The 20395-nt window shown below is 40.3% G+C and overlaps 1 protein-coding gene across 10 annotated transcripts in view; it reads left to right on the plus strand.

The window, feature by feature from the left end:
- Window positions 1-20395, plus strand: part of frmd4a (FERM domain containing 4A) — a 65879-nt gene that overhangs the window by 36842 nt on the left and 8642 nt on the right. For 5 of the 10 annotated variants that reach the window (XM_079465753.1, XM_079465747.1, XM_079465750.1 and 2 more), the window contains exons 2-14: window positions 1456-1521; window positions 5945-6039; window positions 7117-7209; window positions 8737-8821; window positions 10164-10220; window positions 10721-10743; window positions 11332-11415; window positions 11739-11804; window positions 11931-11988; window positions 12251-12337; window positions 17086-17162; window positions 18728-18866; window positions 19270-19411. In XM_079465753.1, the coding sequence (XP_079321879.1) occupies window positions 1456-1521; window positions 5945-6039; window positions 7117-7209; window positions 8737-8821; window positions 10164-10220; window positions 10721-10743; window positions 11332-11415; window positions 11739-11804; window positions 11931-11988; window positions 12251-12337; window positions 17086-17162; window positions 18728-18866; window positions 19270-19411 (1072 nt within the window). Of the gene's footprint in view, window positions 1-1455; window positions 1522-5944; window positions 6040-7116; window positions 7210-8736; window positions 8822-10163; window positions 10221-10720; window positions 10744-11331; window positions 11416-11738; window positions 11805-11930; window positions 11989-12250; window positions 12338-17085; window positions 17163-18723; window positions 18867-19269; window positions 19412-20395 lie in introns of all 10 variants that reach the window. The other 5 variants (XM_079465744.1, XM_079465746.1, XM_079465748.1 and 2 more) reach the window with 1 other exon arrangement.

A 20395-nucleotide genomic window follows, 5' to 3' on the forward strand; every position in this document is an offset into this window, starting at 1 on the left:
AGAGCTCACATCCTTGCATATAACACCACATTGAAAAGCAAAGAACTTTCCTTTTGAACTTGCCCTACATATAGGGATAGAGGGAGTAGGAGATAGAATAAGAAAGAGATATGGCGTAAACAAGATGGAGTGAGTCAGTGCAATGCCGTGTCTCTTGTATCCATACAGGATATGTAAACAGGAAGAGGATGGAAAGTCTTTACGTGCTGATGGACGTGGACTACCGCGGCTGTTAGTATCGCATTCAATGGCCCCCAGATTCCTTCCAAGCATTTTTCCTATGACCAAATCATAAAAACAAACCTAAATTGAGAAGCTCTCAGTTAGGGAAAGAGGACAAAGGGAGTATCATGTTACATTTGAGTTCTTTGTACTTGAGCTGTCAAACCAGCCGAGCCAGAAGGTCGTATAACTCAAATTGACATGGCTGTTAGTCAGACTTCGTTCCACACAAATGTGTGTCGTCCACCTGCTCTTAAAGGCATGTTTACTATAACGGCTTTGCACAACAACAACAACGATTTTAGGTAAACGCATACATTTGTGCGAAAGTATAAGGAGTGAGCTATGATCAAATGACGATTAAAACATATTTCAGATGCGGAGTGTGTCTGGATTGTGGACATCCAGCTGAGCCCAGTTGGAAGACTTCTGGATTCACACTCCTTGGAGGAAACCGTGTATTTAATGTGTTTGTTTTTCCTGCAGGCTCAATTTCATATCAAGAATGAGATGTAATCTCAGGCTTAAAAATATATTCTTCACTATGGCAGATAGCAAGCAATGTATTAAGCATATTGGGTTGTTGAACAGTTCGATTAGGTAAGGGAAATAACACGACATGATTCATCTTTAGCAATACGTGATGGTTGAAGGGAGTTAAGACACCAAGCATTGAGCTGAATTTAAGCATGTAGATATTGTGATATGTTATGAATTTGTGTAGTTAGTTGCCTATGATTTTGGCTCTGATAGATGTGCATCTGTCTGCTGGTTTGCAGTTTTATTTCGTTGTTTGTTGCATTTCCAGTCATTTATTAAGCAGACGCTTTTCATCCTATGCAACTTGTATACATGAAAGCTAAGATCGGGTGATGTTAACCAAATTGGCAGTGAAACATCGCGATGGACCATGATGACATTGCCCTGCAACGTTATAAAGTGAAGCGCGTCTAGGACACGAGCTGTGCAGAGACACATCTCCATCTACAGTCTTAAAGAGAAGCTTGATTGTATTGTTGTGGTGATGTCACTTGTATATTCAATAAAAGCCAAGTTGCTCTGCATCAGCACTGAAGTGATAAGTAAAAGTGAAAGAGATAGGATCGCACTGCATGTGTGTAAGAAGAGTTACTATTCTTGTCATGTCACCATGACCTATTATTTACTGATTTCATCCTACTGTGAATATGCCGTGGTTAATCCCTCATTCTCTCTCTCCCATCTCTCCAACAGATGACGGAAGGGCGGAGATGTCAGGTTCATCTTCTGGATGATAGGAAATTGGAGCTTCTGGTACAGGTAAGACACGCAACAATGTATAAACTGCAGGCAATTTCTAAATTTCCCAGGTGTCATATTGCATTTGTTCTCTTTATTGGTGAAATAATTGATTCTATTGTCTGGGTATTGAAGTATGCAGGTGTAAAGTTTTGGTGCGTGTTTTTTTTGTAATAGTGGCCCAGATTTCCTCTTGTTTTCTGAGAAGGGAAATCCTCACTGCTCCGTTGAGACTTCATTTATGTCTTTTGAAAATAGGAAACGCTTTATTTGTCTTTGGGTATGTATGAATGTTTGGTGTGTGTGTAATATATCACTTTTTATGCCCTTCTCCAATTTCATGAACAGACAAACTCTGAGATTCGCTTCCCTGACCTGAACTCTGTCATATGTTTGTGCTTATGTCTGTCTCTGAAGTGTCATTTAAACATCAGTACCGCCGCTACTAGTCAATCTGGCATGTTTATGTTCCCATATCAGCCCTAATCACATCATCCTCAGGTCACCTAGCCAGTCAAAATACCTCTTTATGCACACAGCAGCCTCTCCTGCCCAAACACCCTATAAATTCTCCTATCAAAACACAAACATCTTCTCCTTGTATTGGTTCCGTTTCCATAACAACACCATCTGTCTCCCATGCCCCATCAGACCTTAATACAAACAGGACCAACTCCTCAATGAGTTATTTCTTTGCAATTTCTCTGGAAATTTCTAATAAAGAGAAAAACACTGCCTTTGGGTCTTATAAGCTGACTCATAAGGGACAAAGTTACGTTATGTTCTATTGTTTTATTCTGTTTAGTTCTGTTCTGCCTCGCTTTCATCCCCCTTACAATGAGAGTGATTCAGTGCACGGCTGTCAGGTGTGGTTAGCTGACCTGATTCCTCTAGACTCCAATCCAGTTTAAACTCCGTCATAGGTGGGGAAATGTAATTCCTCCGCCTCTTCAGTCCCTTCTTTTCACAGTTTCTCCTCTGTGTGCTGGACGAATTGATTACCGTTTGGGCTGATAAACAGAGAAGTATAGAAAGAAGTGGTAAAGGAAGAGGAAACAGATCGCTAGGAGGAGAGATATTGAGGACAAGGCAGCGTGTCATGTCTTTTCTCTTGGCTTTTCATCACTGTCTCTCAGTTGTTGGAGAAATGCAAACTGCATGAATTGTATACATTTGTCCTGCTTAAGTCGTGAACACTTCCGTTCTTGTAGCGCTGGCTAACCTGTTCAGTCTGCTGTCAGACCTTTTTTCTCTCTTTTCCTCTCTCTCTCCGTGTGGGAGGATGTTCTGCAGCAGGCTGTGTAGGTTAATCGGGCCATTGAGAATTCTGGTGTTATTCCAGGGTTTCATTTCTTTCTTGTTCCTTGAGGACGCCTCTTCCTTTTTTTGTGGGACGAATTGTTTATACACCTATCAGGCCCAAATGCAGTCTAGAACCAGACTTATACTTTATAAAAAAACTTATCTAAACAATTATATAGAGAAGTTTCAAAGTGTTGGGGTAAGTTTGAGTATCTCTGTTATCACAGACGGTAGTTATTGAAAGTCCAAAATATTTTCGCACAGGTTTAAGATGTGACGCATTGAAGTCCCTGGCTTAGTTTTACACATGGTTCTTTTTTTGTGCTGAATCTCTATGAAGTCTCATTTAACTGCCTCCTCTTCCTCCTCTCTCTTTCCTCTTCTCTTTCATTAGAGGAAATGTGCCAATCTGAACGATCATAGATGGGCCTACAATTTGCAACTAGTTTTATCGTAGTGAATGATTCTATGTGTATTGCAGTTAGACTGAACTTTGAGAATGTCTTTCCAGAGTCCTTATTTGTGGACGTTCTACGGCTCTGCATGTGGTGATGTGAAATCTGTATTGAATGCATTGGACAAGTTTTTCCCATGTCTCGTGTTTACGTTGGGTTATATTTGACAAATGTGAAAATTGCAAACAAATGAGAAACATCACAAGTAATTTGTATACAGAAGCCAGCAATATTCATAGTTCATGCTAGTGAAGTACAAAATGCTAGAAGAATGCAGATGCAGAAGTAAAAACAGATGGATGGACAGGAAAAAATAAGATGATGGTTTTTGCAAGACGTATTGCTCTGTTGTTTAGCTGTCTTACTGCTCATTACTATCTTCCACCTGTATCCTTTAGCAGGCTGTAATTTTGTGAGTGTATTTAGTGTGTGTTTGTCATTTTCCTGGTGAGTCAAAGCAGGTGCTGTTATCTTCCGGCTCTCTCACGGAGATCAGTCATTCTTCACAGCTGTAGTTTATCCTGTCCATGAGGAGCTCTGGTAAAGTCACTAGTTTAACAAGAGACGGTTTATTTTTTCATTGATAGTTTGGACGGTTTGTTGAGACAGAATGCCAGTTATAAACCTTATTACAATAGTAGTGTAAAAACATCCATCCTCCTTAGACAGCCATGGTTTTATGTTATTAAATCACAAGGCACCGGATATTCTTCCTCACGGCCACACACAATATCAGGCGCACCTCTCTGCGGAAACATATGTCTGTGATTTGAATCAGAATGAATGTAATGGCAGGGAGAAGATAAATCTGTTAAAACCATACAGCACTCATATTGATGGCCCTCAACGCACTAACAGGATATTAATACTGCTTTATCCTGCTTATCTGCTCGTTTCAGAGTCTCTAAACACATTATGATATCAGTAAATTTCATAATCAAGTCTGCAGGCTAAACGGAGGGATACAGAAGAAATATGCTTTTTTTGGGGGGGGGGGAGTTTATGGTTTGAGTGTACACTGCCACAGATGGGTTCAGATTTAAGATTGCGGTCATATTAAACCTACTTCCTCATCGTACCACACACTAACAGCCTCGTGTTGGTTAATCGTTCAGCACATTACTTTGAATGAAGAGATGAAATGTGCCAGCTGATGGATGTGGTAGAGCGATTTCACCCGAAGATCAAGAAGCAAACAAACCTGCAATTTCAGATGTGTGTAATTAATTTAAACAGAGCACAAACGTAACCTAATAATAAATCCGTACAAGAAGATTTGGTCGAATGGAGTAAGCTAAAAACTGCTAATATTGGTTCTTTGAGGTCAGGCCTGAAGGGATACGAGTGAATTGGAGAGGAAAGTAATAACGGTCTCAACAGATGTTAAGGTTTTTAACTTGTGTCGTGATACTTTTGACACAAGCTCTGTTCCAGGAACTAGTGAGCAGCCTCCCTGTCTGTTGACTACATAGGCAACCTTTTAAGACAGGGTGCTACCTGAGACGGAACGCCATGCGTCTCATTTGAAACCGTTGTTTGAATAGATCCACTATTTTTATCCATGCTTTACATTATTGAATGGAGTGAAAGCATCATTTTTTATTAGTCTAGTTAGGCAACTCACTAAGTTTTATAAAACAGCTATCTTGAGTCAAAGCTTTATCTACAAGAACAACTTGCTCATTTAAAATGCAATAATAACAAAAAGCTAAGCATGTCATTTTACATGCTACTTCTGCTGCCTATAGCTCTCTCTCTCTCTCTCTCTTTCCATAAGCGTTGGTTGTGGCTGTGGTTGTACTTTTGCTCCAGATTTTGGTTTGCTATTTTTAGGGTGTGTGGGTGAGTTGGCTCTCTCATAAAGAAGGTTGGTGCTGTGTGTGTGTGTGTGTGTGTGTGTGTGTGTGTGCCTGCGCGTGCGTGCGTGCATCCTTGCATTTGTCTTTCATTCAATATGGTCTGTGTGGAACCGAAACAGTAATTAAAGTGTTTTGAACACAGGCTGATGCGCAAAGTGTTTGTTCATATTGAGTCACGTGACGTCTGGCCTCAAAATCATTGTTCTACGTTCTACATTGACTGTGTTGTTTTTTTCTGACCTTATAGAAATTGTATACATTGGCATACTTAAGTATGCTTTTGAGGCAGTTTTATGGAAAATAAGGTTAGTATGTTATGCTTTCTCTTGTGTGTTGCGGTAGAGATCTCGCAGGATGTCAGTGATTTCTGTCTCTACGCTTAAAGCCACTGACACACCCATGGTTTACCACACACTTGCTCTCATACACACACAGGGAAAACCCTGGCCTGCAGAATCAGAGACCGCATGACAACTGGTGTCTCTCGGTTCTGTACATCTGTTTCAGAGTAATGTTAGTACTTGTTAGTAATGTTAGAGTTATTGCAAAAGCAAAAGTTGTATGTGTGTGAGGATGTGATGGGGATTTATGCATCAGAACGAGTTACCAAGGTGTGCCGCACACTGCAAACAGTCTGCATGAAAGTGCAGAGTCACTGCAGTGCATCAATACTCATCAGAATCCAACACTCACAGCCCGCCAACTCCCTGACCTTGCGCTTGTATCTGAGAGATTTTGTCTGTGTGTGTAACTTCAACATCACATTTTAAGACAAAAATGTCTCCCTTCGTGATTAAACCTGACATTGTCTTTTTGTTTCTCTTGCAGCCCAAGTTAATGGCAAAGGATCTTCTAGACCTGGTGGCATCCCACTTCAATCTGAAGGAGAAGGAATATTTTGGAATCTCTTACGTAGATGAGACGTACGTATTCTTACTGGAATATTCCATGAAACATCACGCCTTCCTTTTATCTTCCAAAGATGACTGTTATTGTGTCATATCAAATCACAGTACAACATGAATAGTTGAGCCTCTGACTGGCAGGACTGTGGATGAGTGAACATGCTGTGATAATTCCACAGGGAGATGATTGGCTTTCCATTTTCCTTCCTCTCTGATGTCTTCAGCAGTCACCTCTTCATTTAGTCATACACAGTGTGACCTACCGCTGTGCGACATTTGTTAGATGTATCTTCACATGACTTCTTAATCTCACACACACACACACACACTTACACAATCAATCAAGCAGCATCACGCCTCGCTGCTGGTGTGCTTGTGGGAATGTGTTATTTGTAGTTTTGAAAGATTTTGAAATGTTGTCTGGTGACCTTTGATTTCTCCACTGTACGTGCTTCCCAACAAGAGCATGACAGTTTGCAGACACCAGGGACATGCAAATACACAAACAGATGTGTTTCAATGTCACAGACAAGAACTCCCATACAGTACGATTTAATGATTCGCAATAATTTCCGTATATGAGCAGAATTTAAAACGAGTTGTGTTGTTGCTTCTTTGTGGTGCTTGCTAGGGCATTAGCTCCATGATGGTCCAAATAAGATTTATTTACTTGCTATTGCCCTAGAAGCTTCATTAGAAACATCATGGCGGGTTGACCAGCGTTCATTTCTTGTCCATCACTTAGACCAGCATGAACTAGCTTTGACCAATTTGGCGCTTTATCAATACCGTAAAAAATATCATTTTACAACAAAAAACTGTTTTGTGTTTTTTTTGTTTATCTGCCTGCAAAGCATATCGTGCGCGTGTTCGGTGAAATGTCAATACATTACTCTCGTGAGCATTTGTGTTTTTGTCATCCGGACTAAATTATGCATGAAATGCAAGTATGATGACATCTTGGACACAAAATGCACCCTTGTGGCTCATTATTCTCCTGATATTTTATGATGTAATGAGGCACTAAGAATGAGACATTGTAAGATGCTTCCGGTTGCTATCGGAGATGCCATAAATATTTTTTTTCTGTTTCAGGGGCCATTTCAGCTGGTTGCAGCTTGATCGGCGTGTTCTGGAACATGAGTTTCCCAAAAAGTCCGGACCCGTTGTGCTTTACTTCTGCGTGAGGTAAGTTGTGTCAACATTTGGTGGTCCGCGTACCTAGCATTTTTTGGAATCATTCAGTTGTGAAATGCGTCTTGAAACACAGTCTGTCACATGGGGTAGAATAGATGTGAGAGAAAACATGCATGTTATTTAAATAAAATAAAAAAATAACACTTACACATTTAAGTGGCCCACTTCAATCATCGCATTTAATGTCAGGGGGATTGTTTGTTTTTGTTTATTGTTTCAAATTCACGGGGTCAGTAAACGACAACTCCTTCTCAGCTAGTGACGAAAGCCAATCAGAATCCACCGTTTTCCTAAATTACACCCCCATCAATTTCAGCGCCGTGACAACAGTGGAGTGTTGGTTTAAATGTGTTTAAATTGCAGGGAGTAAGCAGCAGTCAATCTAAAAGGTTGATTCGATCACATTTTTAATTCTGCTTCACCAAAAGGACCAATACTAGCAGGAGTTCAGTATATTTATAGCTTGCGTGCAGTTATCTGACTGTGTGTGTATGGGAGAGAGTTAAACTGGGCAAATTTGTGTGCTTCCTCGTGGCACTTTACTGCGTTCAAGTCACAATCAGCACACACATTAAAGCACACAGTCATACATCAACACGCTCGCTGTGGGTGGATGCTGGTTTATTGCTGTCAGGCTCAGAATTTAAATTGCCAAGCATTTCACCCCTTTGTTGGGACACATTTGGATTGCTTTTCTCTCATCCGGTCTCTTCCACTTCTTTTTTCCTTTTCTGGGTCATGCATACACACAAACACTTAGAAACAGGCGTACACACCCCTGCCTTTCACTTCCATAGCAGTACACAGCTGTATGTCCTCTGCATGAGCTATTGCATGTCAGTCCAGTTTAAATTGGAGTAAAGGTCCAATTTGAATGCATACAGTTTTGTTTATCTGTGTGTGCGTGTTATCCTCCTTTCCACACACGATTGGACTATTGATTAGAAAGCCAAAGTCTTTGATGCATGTAAGACTCGCATCTCAAATTAAACCAGCTGTCAATACAGTTTTAATCACTGTAATCTCTCTTCGTCTCTCACTTTCAATCTTGTATTGTTCCTTCTCTTTCTTAAAGTGGTCTTTAATGGCCAATCATGTACTTGAAAGGTGTCTTCATGTATGATGTCTCATCATTATATGCTTCAGTGATTGTACAAGGTCACATATACAGTGCGCACGGGACTAACAATGTCACAGCTTGAGCTTTATATGCCATGCTGAGCATTAACTATGATTTTTTGTGGCAGATACTTATTTATGATTGTTATAGCCCCTGCTTACCCTAATCTGAGTGCTAAATGAAGCTAATACCATGGAATTCTCCTTTTGAACAGGATTGTTTTAAGAGAGATGGAAAACAAATGAGGAAATTAGTGTGAATGATGCCCTCTACTGCATGGTCTTTGCATATGCATGCATATTCATCCAATCAAAGCTAAATGTGTTAAAAGGTGAATTTGTACTGTACTGATTTTAAACTGGAGGTATGTTTTAAAATATTGTTTTTCTTTTTTTCAGGTTCTACATAGAGAGTATCTCATACCTTAAAGATAATGCAACGATCGAGCTCTTCTTCCTCAATGCAAAGTCCTGCATCTATAAGGTATAGTCCTACAGTATGAAAGCAGTACAAGCTGCATAAAATTAGTATTATATTTGTGCGGTATAAACATGTTTTGCGGTGTATAGTTAAGTGTGTTAGAGCATTATATCTTGTACTGTAAATATATTGCAAGTGACAGAATTAGAGGTATTTAATGAAGTTGATGTTGAGCCTTAAACCAGAAGGGCAAATGGCCTGTAACCTTTTCTCATTGACCTGTTCTTTACCAACAGACAACAGAACTGCATTGGCCATATGACATTTACATTTATTAGGGCCGGTTTCCCGAACAAGGATTCGTTTAAACCAGGACTAGGCCTTAGTTAAATTAGGATATTTGAGTTATGTTTAAAAACATACTTTACAAAAAACATTACTGGTGTGCATCTTGAGTCAAAACAATCGCACTGATATATTTTAAGATATGCCAGTGTAAGTTATTTTCGTTAAAGACACCTCTAACATTTCAGTTAGTCTGGGACTAGCCTTAAGCCCTGTCCGGAAAACTGCCCCCTTAGTCATTTAGTGGACGCTTTTATCCAAAGCGACTTACAAAGAGTTCAGGGAGGAATAAGCGATATGTCATAAAAGAGCAACAGTACAATAGGTGCTAATACAAAGTTACTAGTTTCAACAAATGTAGACCCCAACTGGACCGCAACCTGTTGAAAGAAGAGAGAGGGTTCTTTTTATTTTTTTAATTTGTCTATCAAGTATTCACAGAAGAGATTGGTTTTAAGTAGTTTTTTGAAGGATTTTTTTTGGTGTCACCGTTCTGTCAGCAGAGGGCAGTTTTATCTACTGCCCCTTTTTCTAACTTCGGTGAAGACTGCATTCACATTCTTTAAAATAAATACAGGACATTTTATAAATTTAGGAAACTAATGAAATGGTACTTTTCATATAAGTATCACCTTATAAAGTTGGAAAAAGGGGATTGTGCCTGGATGTCAGTCACTTATTGCTCAGGCTCACACTTTGGTTACAGTAGGTTTCCAATATTATTCACTTTGTAAATTTGTATGTGTGTGTAACATTCCTGGAATTCTTGACTAATCCGTGAAGCCAGGATAATGAAACACTCAGTTTGTCTTGGTCATTAAAGTCATAAAGACCCCCTACACGCCAGTAACCCCTTTCAAAAACCAATATGTGTGTGTCTTTGTCCTGCCATTGATTACTCAGGAAATAGCTCATCTGATTTAGATTAGCATGACTGATAAGAGATTAAGTCATTAAAAGAGACTAGATAAGAGACAGATTAATGAAGATGCTCTGAGTCATGTGTCAGCTGTAGTCTGTGATCCTGAACCTAACCCTCATCCTCTGTCTCTCCCTGAAGGAGCTCATAGAGGTGGACAGTGAGGTAGTGTTTGAACTGGCCTCCTACATCTTACAGGTGAGATCATGAGTGATAACAAACATTTAATATATTGTGCATTCCTAGCATTTTGTATGAGGCTTTTTGAGTTTGTGTTGTATTGGGACTTTGGGTCGGAAGCAGAGGGTCCGTACCGGACACAGTTGTTTGCTGGAACCTTCATAAAGTTCATACATCAGGATGATCTGACATCTGCTGTGTGTATGTGTGTGGGTTACAGGGTCATATCCATGTCACTACAGTATTTTAGCCTGACATGATGCTTTATTTTCAATCTCAAAAGAAGTGTTTTAGAAATATGGTTCCCTATGTGACACTGTGTGTATGATCCAGGTGTACTAGAATCAGATATGTATTGCATGTCTGACCTTTTAGAGGATTCAGTCCAGATGGCACAGACCACGACCCCCACTGAGACACCGCTCTGTGTATCAGAGGATACGATCTTTGCAAGCACTCTCATTTACCAGCAGCACTCATTATTGATACTAAAATATGTCGTTTTGTCTCTCCCACAGGAAGCTAAAGGAGACTTCACAAGGTAAGCGACCGTTTCAATGAAGGAATCACCTTCCAGTGACCTCTTTTACACACACACGCTATCAAAGTCTCTATCACTGCAGAGTGAAAGCAGATCCAATTTGTGGCATATATCAAACTCTCGTTCCCACATAAGCACATACACATGATCCGAGAGAGAGAGAGAGATGGGGGTGTGAACCCTGGGAACGGAGACAGAAGGGAGGAAATGGAATGCAGAGGATAAACAGTGTTAAATTACACACACACTAACCCCTGGCTTTCTCTGTCCCACACACAAACACACTGTCTACACAATGTCTCAACTGCAAATCTGTTACATGTGCATCCTTCCAGCTCGACTCTGTCACTCTGTCTGATGCTTTAGATTTCTTCATCTCTATTTCCTCTTACACTTCCTCTTAATCTCTCTGTCTCGGTTCAGAATCCCACACTACCATTTTTCTCTGAGTTTTTGCACTATATATACTACATAAGGTATGCAGATTTTCCCGATGCCATACCTTGGATTGAGGTCATGCGACAATACTGTAACACACTACATTTAACACTTCAATTATTGAACTGTTTTGTGTTGGTTTCTCTGCAGTAATGATGCTACTAGGGCTGATCTAAAGAAGCTGCCAGCACTGCCTACACAAGCACTGAAGGAGCACCCTTCACTCGCATACTGGTGAGACACACACACATTTACAAAGCTGTCAACTGATAGTGACGGGGGAAATATGCATCTGCTCTGCGTCTTAAGATCACCATGGGAAAGATTTCCTAGAATTTGGTTACCTTATATACTTCCGGTACTATTCAATCTAAATGAAATGTCTCCCTGATGTTATTGGGATGGAGACACATTCACACACGGTGCCTTGTACACTTTCTGTTCCGAGCTCCTTCCTGGTGTTGTGTTTCATTGGCTGTCTTTCTGTACATCTGCAAGCTCTCTCTTTTGTTCCTGTGGAATTATTATAATAAATACACTGTCTATGCGTGTTGCAGTGAGGACCGCGTCATTGAGCACTATAAGAAGCTAGGCGGGCAGTCCAGAGGCCAGGCTATCGTCAAGTAAGACATCAAAACTGTCCAAAATGTTGTTTAAAATGCCGCCACATATTCGCTACTGTTGTAAATTATTTTTAAATGTAACATAAAACATGACATTACTCTTCTTTTCTTTCTGCTCTCTCATAGTTATATGAGCATAGTGGAATCATTGCCCACATATGGAGTGCATTATTACGCTGTTAAGGTGGGTCTCAGTACTCGGAGGGGAAATTTGTAAGCACAGCCATCAATTCACTCACTCACACACACACACACACACACTTTTCACAACCTTCAATATCCGTGCTTGACTGAAGTGTTAAATGATGCTCAATGCGTTTAAGATAATCATGCTGTCATCAACCATAGACTGACACTTCTTCCCTTATCGATGTGTGTGAGTGTCCATTAATGTTCTCTCTCTCTCTCTCTCTCTCTCTCTCTCTCTCTCTCTCTCTCTCTCTCAGGATAAGCAGGGTATTCCATGGTGGCTGGGTTTGAGTTATAAGGGTATTTTTCAGTATGACCACCAGGACAAAGTCAAACCAAGGAAGGTAAGTCCTTCCAAAAAACGTTTCTTTCCTCTGTGGACTTCATACAGTTTGACTTTCATGTTTTTCTCTTTAAACTCCCTTTCATCTCTGTCATCCAGTTATGGTTTTGTCTCCCTGGTGGTAATTAATTAAGCTTCAATATAACAATTACTCATACCTGGGGTTGGAGATTTGAACACACCCCTGTGCTACTAATGTGTCAAATCCTGCAGCTTATTGTGGAATCCATGTGCTGCTTATTTCTGGACAAAAAGTACATTTTCACCTGGCAGATGGTAGAGGAAAATAGGTAGAAAATATCCCTTAACCTTTCGTGGAACTGGTAACAAAGTCATATCTGGGGATTAGACTATTTTAGGGTGCCTTGCACAGTTCCTTTTGAAAATGTAGCTTATGACAGCGTTTCCTTAGAAGAGGCCTTTGTTCCTTTAAGAGAGGGAGGAACAAATTCTCCCTTCTCTTTTAAAACTCTCTCCTTTGCAGAAAATCTAGTAGACACAAGCAGTTTTTCTCTGTGTTTTGAAACATAGTGTGACTATGTGTATGTGTGTATGATGATGTGTTTATCAAACATACTCTTCGTCACCTTTGCTTAACCTCATGATGTCAGCCATAAGAGGTCTGACCATCCAACACTGACCTTTGGGTGTGGTAGCCTCAGACTTGACCTCAGAGGTCATGACCTCTAGCAGTCTGACTTCAGGGCAGCGTTTGTTGTAACATTAGATCGGTGACTCACAATAACTGACATACACAATGCTACAAATGATTCTGCTTCAGGTGTGAGTCATGCTGGGTTTGATTTTCCATGCTCGTAGCTCGTAGTGTTTAAATTCTCTGTCAAGGAGAGGCAAAACTGCAGCCTGTGGCGGGGAACAGAAAAACCTTCCTAAACCGCAAGCTAAAAATAGTGTTCAAAGCAAAAGTCGTCCAGCCGAGCAAAAAGCCAAACTCAGGCCTATTCACAGAGAAAGATCTATTACAGAAAACTAGAGAGTTGGAAATAAGAAGCAGAGAAGAGCTCAGAGTGGAAGTGAAAAGAAAGCAGAAAAACAAGCATATGCATCCTCATGTGATTGTAAATTTCTTTGCTTTTTGTGTGGTGCAAATGAAAATTCAATCCGGTCCTCTATAATTCTCACTGTTGCAATTTCAAACTTAAATTCTGGTTTTGAATGAAAGCTATCGATATGAGGATGAGTAAATAATGACAAAATTTAACAGCGTTCTTCATCTGGTGGCTCATTATGCTAATGATCTCATTACACATGGTATCCATCACACACGTTTCGTGGTTAGCACATGCGCTTATGGTTAATGGCTCTTCTCCATCTGTAGACAGTGTGTGTGTTAATGCAAATACACAGTTAAATATACCACATACTATAAGTTGCAGACTTGGTGAGTTAGCGGTTAGGTTTCTATAATGAGTTTCAATCTAATTGAAACTCTCTCCTAATGAGAGACCGCAGAGCATCTGTGCCAAAATGTGTGTAGGTGCCCTTTATAAAACGTAACCGTGTGTCGTACTGAGTAGGTGTGACCGGTATCTTTGTGGTTTCTTAGCAAGTTATTGTTTGTGAGGAGTGTGTGTTTCGTCCGGGCTTTAGTACCGAACTGAACCTTTTGGACCCTCCAATAGCCTTGCTGCGAAACCCCGCAACAGAAAACTAGAGGATTACTGTCACCCTGACAACACACAACTTGCTGGAAACATTAGTACGTCTGACAAATCTAGGACCACTCCTCAAAATCTGGGATGTTTGTAGCTGTCTGTGTATAAGCGTGTGTGTAACAGCTACTTTTACGTACCAATTTAAAGATTCTTGCCAGTCCTTAATGAGCAGAACATATCAAAAGTTTACTTTCTGACACTGCCATGTGTGATTTGAAAACTATGAGTCATGGGATCGTGACCCATGAGTCACCGCCGGTGATTGTTTGTGTCCTGTCTTCTGCTGGTGACCTTTCACCTTTACTCTGCCCTGTCTTTTCTATTTGGAACTCATTATAGCTTTCGCTGAGTAAATAGCATGCCACACACAGGCTTCCTGTACTTTGTGTGTGTACATTGGGGTGGGGGATTGTATTGTTGTATATACCGGCAGACTACAGGGTGGGAGATCTGGGTTATATAAGGAATAAGGGCAGTCATTATGACGACACACCCATGCCACTTACTGAGACTCCCTCCTATCACATTTTGAATAAGAGATTTTAGCTGAGCTCTATAAGGAGTGTCTACTTGGATGGGGTTGTGAGACAATGTAACAAAACATGTTTTAAGGTGTGTTTCGCTTTAATTTTTTCTGTTTCTTTAAGAAGTTAACATGCTGAATACCACCGACGGGAAAATTAGGTATTATTACCCATACGCAGAAATTACAAGGTACTGGTATAACACTAAGCTTAAAACGACAGTTTAACCTAAGAGTTACTAAAAACGAGTCCAAAACTTCAGAAGTGTATTTGATCATTTTTGTCTTTATGAATACACAAACCAAGTTCCAGACTTAGTCACCCATCATCGCTTCATCCCACTTTTCCTGTGCCACAGATATTTCTACAATTTCCTGACTGTGACAATTGGAAAATATTTTTTTTGTAAATATTCAGATATATGAAAATCAATGATGAAACCTCAAACTGTACTTGAGCTTAATGTACACAAATCATTCATTTTACATAAAAATAAATATTACCACAATAATTACCACCAAAAAATTGTAAAAGAATTATAAAAAAGTCGGGGGCGAATCAATTTGATTTTACTGTGTGTGATCCAGTCAGTTTTCTTTTGCCAAAATCTTGCTAGCTGCCCCCTATGTTCTTAGAAACACAATCTTAAGTATCACTGCTTTTAGATTCCTTCCGGTATAAAATGCTTTGATTTACACAAAGTTAGTAGTAGGTGGTAGTTTCACAACATGCTTATTCTGCTTAACATCAGACTTTTATTGGAATCACCTGCCATCAGTGTTATCAGACCAGCGCTGGGGTGTTCAAACGCAAACATGGCCAATGACTGGTCCACATCACCATGTCATTCTTTGAAGTCCAGATTCTGATTTAACGTCTTCAGACGACTTCAGCTTTATCTGACATCAGAGCACAAAACATGCTTTAGCTGTCAGTGAAAAATGTGCCGGAACTAACGGGGACTCGGCACGTACAGGTCTCGTTGGGGCCATTTTAAATCCCTGTGCTCTTTACAGCAACGGAAAGAGTCTCTCGTGACTGCACGCCTCAAATTCAGTTGTGGAGAGGGTCTCAATTCAAAACAATAGCCGAAGTCCAGTTCTACCCAAAATACTCTGGTGTGGTTAATGCCTCATTGGCTCTTATAACTGCAGCGATCTGTAGAGTATGAAGTGTTTAGATTGTTATGGAACATTGTACCCTCACTCTCACTTTCTCCTTGCCCTGAGATCTGTATCTCCATAATGAAAGTTGTTTTGAAAGTGTTAAGGTCACGTGGGGGGTCAAGTTTGTTCTTTGTCCCATGGAACCATCAAAGCATCTCGTAAACACCAAGAAACATTCGCTTTACATTGACGTCTCTGTGCTGCTTGTGGGCACTGTCTGTGTGATATATGGGATTAGGAATCATATGGTTTTTTTTTGTGGACAAACTATATATTTAAGAACATGTGTACTTTATTACGTTGTTGTTTGTCATGTGATCTGCTAATTTTGTGCATACTGCCATTGCAACTCCGATCCTGAAATTTCCCAGTGTATTTATAAACAGAACTGATTCTTAATAGGAACAGTTTTTTAATTTGTAGTGATATGTGGAAATATTTCTGTGTGTGTGTGCGTTTCTTCTACTCCCTCTTCCTTCATCTGTCCATTGTTTTCCCAGGCTCTTAAAATTCTTCAGCTTCCTTTTCTTCTCCACTCTCACCCTTTCTCGATTTCTCCTCTAGATTTTGTTAAATCAAAATATTTGTTTTAATATCTAATATAGACAGTATATCTAGGAGGCAGTGTATGAATTTCTCTATGCTGTGCCATATTCATCTCTCTTTTTCTCAGATTTGTATTAAAAATGGTCTAGTCTCACTGACCACATACTTTTTCTGTCTCCTACTTTTTCTCCTTTGTTTTTTCTTTGTGTTCAGCTGATGGCTCCAGAGGTCCAGTGAGTGTACCGCAGTCAACCGTGGGTGTGTTTTTGTGTGCTAGTGTGTAATGAGAACCAGAACTTATTTCTCGAGTGAACGAGGGAAAAAAGAGGTGGAGGGGTTGAACAAAGCTGTTGAGGGTTTAAACAAAGCTGTAGCGCTCCATGTAGAGGGGGTTACTACGCCTCACACACAAAAACACACTCGTCACTCTGAATTCTCCATAAACTCCTCCCACACAGGAAGTGTGTGTCCCAGAGGGAACGAGGGGGCTGACTCCTCCCTCCTCTCTCTCTCTCTCTCTCTCTCTCTCTCTCTCTCTGAGATTCTTGATGCAAACAGTCTCTTTCTACACACATTCAGTAGAGAACTCATTGTTCCCGTATCCTTAAGGATTGTACATAGACATCATAAGCACAAAGTCAGCGGTGGTTCCCAGAACTGGAGTAGAGCTGAGATGCTCAAAAGTGCACAGAAAATTTAAGGAATAGTAAAACAGATCCTGGCTTGGACTTGTGTTCTGGATTGAGGTTTTTCTTCTGGTTCCAGGAGTTTTCAGAACTGAGTTTGGAGCACTAGACGTTTTGGGAAGGTTGTTAAAGCTTTCTCTCGTCCCTACAGGTGTTCCAATGGAGACAGCTGGAGAATCTGTACTTCAGGGAGAAGAAGTTCTCAGTGGAAGTCCATGACCCCAGAAGGTAAATCTATATTACAGCCTACACGTGCTTGATTTCACGCACACATATCGTGGCCTTAGGATTTACGAAACATTGTGTTTTGAATACCACTTTTATTTAAATTGAGCAAGAATTTGGAGGACAGTCTTTTTGGATGTTATGGAACATTGAACGAGTTTCAAAGAGCTCAGCTGTTTGTCGGTTTTGTTTTGTTGTTGTTTTAATTTGAGTAATTCCACAAAACTAGTGTTACACACACTTACAGAGATGGAGGCCTCAAAATGTTACCAGTTTGTTTGTTGAGTAGTCTGTCTTCGTTGTTGAATTAAAATCTCTTACTACCCTACGTTCTGTGAAGAAAAGGATAGAACAAAACATCCAGAGCCCTCTTTTGCTCTATTATTATTTCAAGTCTGAAGATGTTTTTAAGTTTATTCTTTATCGTTGATTTCTGTCTGTCTGACACTTGGCTGAAATTGCGCTTTTAGTTTGATGCTTTTTCTCTGCCTGTCTCACGTTTGCTGTTCAGGTGATTTGTTTTTGTCCTGTCTCTCTTGGTGTTTTTGGTATGATCTGGCTTTCATGACATCATCGGTGCGTGCCGAGCGCTGGTTAGTTTCTCGTAGAGCAGATGCTGCCAAAATCAGCAGCACACGCTGCAGACGCTGACAGATAAACCGCCTCATTCACACTCTTCAAACAAGCACCACGATACCAAACATGGGAGGGAGGGCGGGAGGAGAATGTCGGAGATCATGGAAAAGGAGACATGAGAGAGAGAAACCATTTAAGAGGATGAAATGAAATCTCTTTCAGCAGCTTGAGGGACTTTGATGTAGTTTGGTTCCTACTACTTTCTGCGTTTTTCGAATGGTTTGCTGAAGGAAACACGTGCGCATTGAGAGTAATGTAGCTTTGATAAGAGTCAGAACATCAGGGCCTGCTGTTTATCTTAGTTTCAGTGGATGGAAAGGAGGATATTTTTAGAGGTCTGGATGTTTGTATTAAGCCCATCACAGGACAGATGGGAGGACACACACGCACGCACACACCCGTGCCAAGGGTTTGATCAGTGTCAATGGTGAGTTTGTGGGTCAAATATTCTGTCATCAATTACTCACCGTCATGTCAAAGTCAAACCTGTATGACTTTCAATTTTCCACAGAACACATACGAGTATATTTTGAAGGATGTTGTTAACTGGCACCTATTCACCGGTTTTGTGTCCATACAATAGAAGTGAATGAGTCCAGTGCTGTTCGGTTAACAACTTTCTTCAGAATATCTTCTTTTGTGTTCTGCGCAAGAAAGAAGATCACCCAGGTTTGAAATGACAAGAGGGTTTCATATATCTAATTCTAGTTCACGGGTGCTTGAATTACAGCTTTTTTTAATGTTTAAGTTTTGATATTTGGTTTTAAAAGCAAAGCACAGACATACTCTATCGTGGCATAGTAATGCTTTGAAATTGAAATGAGTTTTAAATGTGTGGTGACAGCATTGAAGAGATGTACATTTGTTTCTGCTTTGACACCGCCATCAAATTCAGTGAATATAAAGTCGGTTTGTGTTCGCTCCAACTGCAGGGCGTCGGTAACGCGGAGGACGTTTGGTCACAGTGGCATCGCTGTGCACACCTGGTACGCCTGTCCCACACTCATCAAATCCATCTGGGCCATGGCTATCAGCCAACACCAGTTCTACCTGGACCGCAAACAGAGCAAGGTGTGTATTTGTTATTGTTTATTTCACAAGGTTGATGCAGTTTTTGCCCATTTGTTACATGCCTCCAGAGCGAATGTGCTTTGTTTTTATGCTTTGGCAAAATTGTGCATGAAATAACCACTGGAAGGTACTTTGAAACAGAATTGTTAACTTATTTCCTGCACAGACCTTCCTGTGTGTTTCTGGGGTCTACCTCTAACTGTCTAGACTACCAACTCTCTGCAATTATTGGGCTGCCTGAACTCTCTCTCTCTCACACACACACACACACAGACATATCTGTCTCTGATTTTGCAGAAGTATTCTGTTACACTTTTAAAAGTTGCGGAATGTTCGTCTCTTGGAAAATCCTGTCACACTCCATACAGCTGGCAAGCACATTCATTCTCTCTCTCTTTCCCAGAGCAAGATCCACGCAGCACGCAGTCTGAATGAGATAGCCATAGACCTGACGGAAACGGGAACGCTCAAGACCTCCAAACTGGCCAACATGGGCAGCAAAGGCAAAATTATCAGTGGAAGCAGTGGAAGCCTGCTGTCTTCAGGTCAGAACACACACACACATTATACCCAGAGATTATTCTTTAGTCTGAAGACCATCAACAATGTGAGCCATGACCACGTCACAGACAAGCTTCATAGCGTGTGGTTGGCTTTAAACTCTCTCTTTCATTATTTTCGTGATTGTTATGTTTATGATCCCTGTTTATGTTCTCATGATGTCATGCACTGACAGTTTTAGTGTGTGCGTATTTGTACATTTTCCGCGGGGTGCGATTGGAAACAGCTTGTCATAATGCTGGTTTTGGACCGGTGCCGCGGTGTCAGTTATCATATGAACAGAGAGACATCCGTGGAATCAAACGAGCTTGTAGCAGAGCTCCTCTGATGTCAGTTATATGATCTTCTCTTTAATCTGGGCCGTGGATCTTACAATCTCTCACACGAGAGAGAAACGGCTATAGATGAAATGGAGATTATTACATTTTTATGAAATATTATAACACCAAACCTCTTACCTTAAAATAACATGCATTAATGGATTGTTCACATTAATATGGACATTTACACGTTGTTAATGTGCAGATACATACATGTTTCTATGCTATGAATACACACAGTCAAACCCAGTCCATGTGTTCAAATGCTCACATTGTTAAATCCTTATTTTGTTCAGTCCTGTCCCTTTTCTATTTAGTAATTGAAAGCAACGTCCTTCTGTTCCATAGATTGAGTTTTGCAGTGTGTGTGTGATAGAGGTAGCTTGCTTTTCAGATTTTCTCTATTTAAACCAAGTGGAAAATATATTTGCAGTTAAACTCTAGCTAGGAGAAAATAATTTACATTTTGCTTCACTTGTATGTTAATATTGATTTTAAGATTCAAAGGCCCAGCTGTGTCTGTTTTTAATGTCTCATAAGAGCACATTATCCTTAAGAAAAAGAGTTTATCAAGTGATGACTTTGTGTTTTTATAGAGGTGCCCCAATAATACATTTCTTCACCAATAGCCGACTATTCAGTTATATC

Source organism: Barbatula barbatula, assembly GCF_947034865.1.
Source record: "Barbatula barbatula genome assembly, chromosome: 10".
Taxonomy (NCBI): domain Eukaryota; kingdom Metazoa; phylum Chordata; class Actinopteri; order Cypriniformes; family Nemacheilidae; genus Barbatula; species Barbatula barbatula.